A 4,082-nucleotide genomic window follows, 5' to 3' on the forward strand; every position below is an offset into this window, starting at 1 on the left:
TCATAAATCTTCATATAAATTATAAAATATTAATTTAGGATTAAGAGGAATTTAATGAGCTAAATGCTTTTAAAAAGCAATATTTTAAATTATTTATATTTAATATCTTCTCAACTACTACTTTTAATAACTTTTTTCAACTTCAAAATAAATATCCTTCATTACTTCTTCTTTATCTATATCTTCATCTTCATTACTACCAATTTATAATTAAGAATGATCAAACTTTAAATTACATTATTAAAAATCATCTGGAATGTATAAATCTTCAAAGTATGGATGTAGAAAGCATTCTTTCAAAGAAAAACGCTTATCTTCATTGAAAACAAGCATTTTATCTAGAAGATCACATAATAAAGGATTTGCATTTGGAAATTAATCCTACCAAGATTTTTTACAATATTAATTCAGTGATTTTAATTATTCATACTGTTCTGTATAGTCTTTATATTATGACAAATCCTCTTCCGAAGGTGATCCTATGGAATAAAAATATGCTTATAGAACTCCATTACGGCCTCCACGATTTCTTTTTTCAAAAAAAGGATATCCATATAGTAACTGTAAAATAATTACTCCAACATGCCATATATCAGTTTTAGATAAATTTTCAGGTAATTCTAAAATTCTTTATGGAGGATAGTATCCCTTTTTATTATAATAATTAACTTCATGAGGGAAATTAGAATGAATAAAACCAGTTATTTTCAAATCACAATTTTCTTTTAATAAAATATCTCTAGCAGTTAATTCAGTATGGTAAACATTTTAGGAATGCAAAAAATTAAGAGCTTTTAATATTTAATACACAAACCATTTGATATGTTCATCAGTTAATTCTTGTCTAGAGAATGTAACGTCTTTCAAATTTATATCCATTAACTCTTTTACTATGTATAGATTTTTAGATTCCATCATTATATGTAAATTAGAATTTATATTTTCATGCTAAAAATGGTTTTCTATTTTTATTGATCTAATTGCTTAAATAATATATTTCAAAATACATTCCTCTAATTTTATTACTTTAATAAATACTTTTTATCCATATTCTCTATCAATAGCAGCAAGGCAGAAACTAATATTAGTATCTCTCCAAATTAATCGTAAAATTTGATATCTTTTCTCTATCTTATAAACTTTTTCACGATCTTTAAAAGAATATAAATTATTCTCAGTGTACTAAAACGATAAATACCTTGAAGAATTTTATCTTAAAACCTCTTATTAAGAATGAGATTATTCATCAAAATTAGGAAGGTTCTACATTTTATATTACCTAATTAATATTAATTTTTGTTAATTAATTATTTTGGTTTGTTTGTTCTGAATTTGATATTTAGTAATTATTTATTTATTTATTTATCTTTTCTTACAAAATAATTAATTAATAAATATCTCTATTAATGACCAATTATTGTAATATTTAAATATACAATTTTTTTCTTTTTTATTAACACAACTTACTTAATTTTGAAACCCATTTACAAAAATTTATAAAATAGTAAAAATAAATATTACTTTAATGGATTTGGTTTGCCTAATTGAATTTTTTAAAATATCATATTTTAGGGTAAATATTGTAAAAACTGATGTTAATTGTAAAACTTTATGTGTAAAAACTATTAGTTGAATAGGAAGACTTTAAGTGTTTAAAGTGTTAAAGGCCATTTATTACCTATGATTGGTGGAATAACCATGTTCTGACTTGCTAAATATTAAGAGAAAAGCTAATAAGCCTATCAAGCGATTTCAGAAAGCTCTTTATGCTAGGACTGAGCTTGAGAAGCACTCAAAAACCTGAAAGATAAATATAAAATAAATGCATATATTTTAAATTTAATTAATTAAAAAGTTTTATCATAATTAAAATTTTAAACCAAAATTTTAAAAATCTAAAACAAAAAAAATTCTAATTTTGAAGAAAAATTTTAAGAAAATTTTATTTTTTATTTTTTATAAATAATTTATTTACTTACAAAAATAGATATGAATGATATTTAAAAATATAAATCAATAATAAAATCTATATATTTGTTTATATTTTAGATTTAAAAAAATTTTTCAAAATTTGATATAATATTAATCAAACATTTAATATTTATTCATCGTTTTTTTCGTGATTTCTTTATAATCAGAATAATTTTTTAAAGACAACTAATCTTTTTGATTTAAGACACTTGCTTATAACTTTCAATTTTTATGATTCATTGATTTGGCTAATATTTTATAATAAATTTGTGTAAATCTTAAATAATATCAAAATATAATAAACTTTTAAATTAAAAAATATTTCTTAAATTAATAAATAAAATAGCATTAGTGGTATAATAAAGATAAAAAAATAAATCAAATAAAAACTATAAAATAAATTCAAAGAGTTTTATTGTTTTTAATTAGTTTTTATAATTAAAAATATCACAATCCAAAACAAATAAACTGTTTTTACCTAAGTCCAAGTGTCAAATTTGAGAGATTAATGCAATTTCCTAAACCAGAACCTAAGCCTGATGCACCCATTCCACCAATTTAATTATTACTTTTTAAATATTGAAGAAAAAATATATCATAAAATAGTTAATTCGAAGGAAAAAATGAAGAAAAAAGATGAAATAATAAGATTAATTAATTAATAATAAAAGTAAAAAATTTGAAAATAAAAGGATGAGCTAATTAAATTAACAAAGAAAGAACAAAAAAAAGCAAGCGCAATAAAAATAAAAAGAAAAAAGAGCTTTCTTGTTTTTAATTAGTTTTTATAATTAAAAATATCACAATCCAAAACAAATAAACTGTTTTTACTAAAGGTTAAGTGTCAAATTTGAGAGATTAATGCAATTTGCTAAACCAGAACCTAAGCCTGATGCACCCATTGCACCAATATAATTATAACTTTTTAAATATTGAAGAAAAAATATATCATAAAATAGTTAATTCGAAGGAAAAAATGAAGAAAAAAGATGAAATAATAAGATTAATTAATTAATAATAAAAGTAAAAAATTGAAAATAAAAGGATGAGCTAATTAAATTAACAAAGAAAGAACAAAAAAAAACAAGCACAATAAAAACAAAAAGAAAAAAGAGCTTTCTTGTTTTTAATTAGTTTTTATAATTAAAAATATCACAATCCAAAACAAATAAACTGTTTTTACTAAAGGTTAAGTGTCAAATTTGAGAGATTAATGCAATTTGCTAAACCAGAACCTAAGCCTGATGCACCTTCGTCACCAATTTAATTATTACTTTTTAAATATTGAAGAAAAAATATATCATAAAATAGTTAATTCGAAGGAAAAAATGAAGAAAAAAGATGAAATAATAAGATTAATTAATTAATAATAAAAGTAAAAAATTTGAAAATAAAAGGATGAGCTAATTAAATTAACAAAGAAAGAACAAAAAAAAACAATCGCAATAAAAATAAAAAGAAAAAAGAGCTTTCTTGTTTTTAATTAGTTTTTATAATTAAAAATATCACAATCCAAAACAAATAAACTGTTTTTACTCAAGGTTAAGTGTCAAATTTGAGAGATTAATGCAATTTCCTAAACCAGAACCTAAGCCTGATGCACCCATTCCACCAATTTAATTACCACTTTTTAAATATTGAAGAAAAAATATATCATAAAATAGTTAATTCGAAGGAAAAAATGAAGAAAAAAGATGAAATAATAAGATTAATTAATTAATAATAAAAGTAAAAAATTTGAAAATAAAAGGATGAGCTAATTAAATTAACAAAGAAAGAACAAAAAAAAGCAAGCGCAATAAAAATAAAAAGAAAAAAGAGCTTTCTTGTTTTTAATTAGTTTTTATAATTAAAAATATCACAATCCAAAACAAATAAACTGTTTTTACACAAGGTTAAGTGTCAAATTTGAGAGATTAATGCAATTTGCTAAACCAGAACCTAAGCCTGATGCACCTTCGTCACCAATTTAATTATTACTTTTTAAATATTGAAGAAAAAATATATCATAAAATAGTTAATTCGAAGGAAAAAATGAAGAAAAAAGATGAAATAATAAGATTAATTAATTAATAATAAAAGTAAAAAATTGAAAATAAAAGGATGAGCTA

General features: G+C 20.9%; 1 protein-coding gene across 1 annotated transcript; it reads right to left on the bottom strand. All coding sequences in view use genetic code 6, as the record gives it.

Annotated features, from left to right (window-relative positions):
* On the bottom strand, window positions 1–3,578 carry TTHERM_01083090 (Serine/Threonine kinase domain protein; the record flags this gene model as incomplete). Its single annotated transcript, XM_001030462.2, has 5 exons — window positions 1–1,279; window positions 2,450–2,539; window positions 2,803–2,892; window positions 3,155–3,244; window positions 3,508–3,578. 5 exons carry the CDS (start codon window positions 3,576–3,578, stop codon window positions 1–3), a joined length of 1,620 nt encoding a protein of 539 aa, XP_001030462.2.
* Between the last annotated feature and the right edge of the window lie 504 nt (window positions 3,579–4,082).

This window comes from Tetrahymena thermophila, assembly GCF_000189635.1.
Source record: "Tetrahymena thermophila SB210 genomic scaffold scf_8254502, whole genome shotgun sequence".
In the NCBI taxonomy this organism is placed as follows: Eukaryota; Ciliophora; class Oligohymenophorea; order Hymenostomatida; family Tetrahymenidae; genus Tetrahymena; species Tetrahymena thermophila.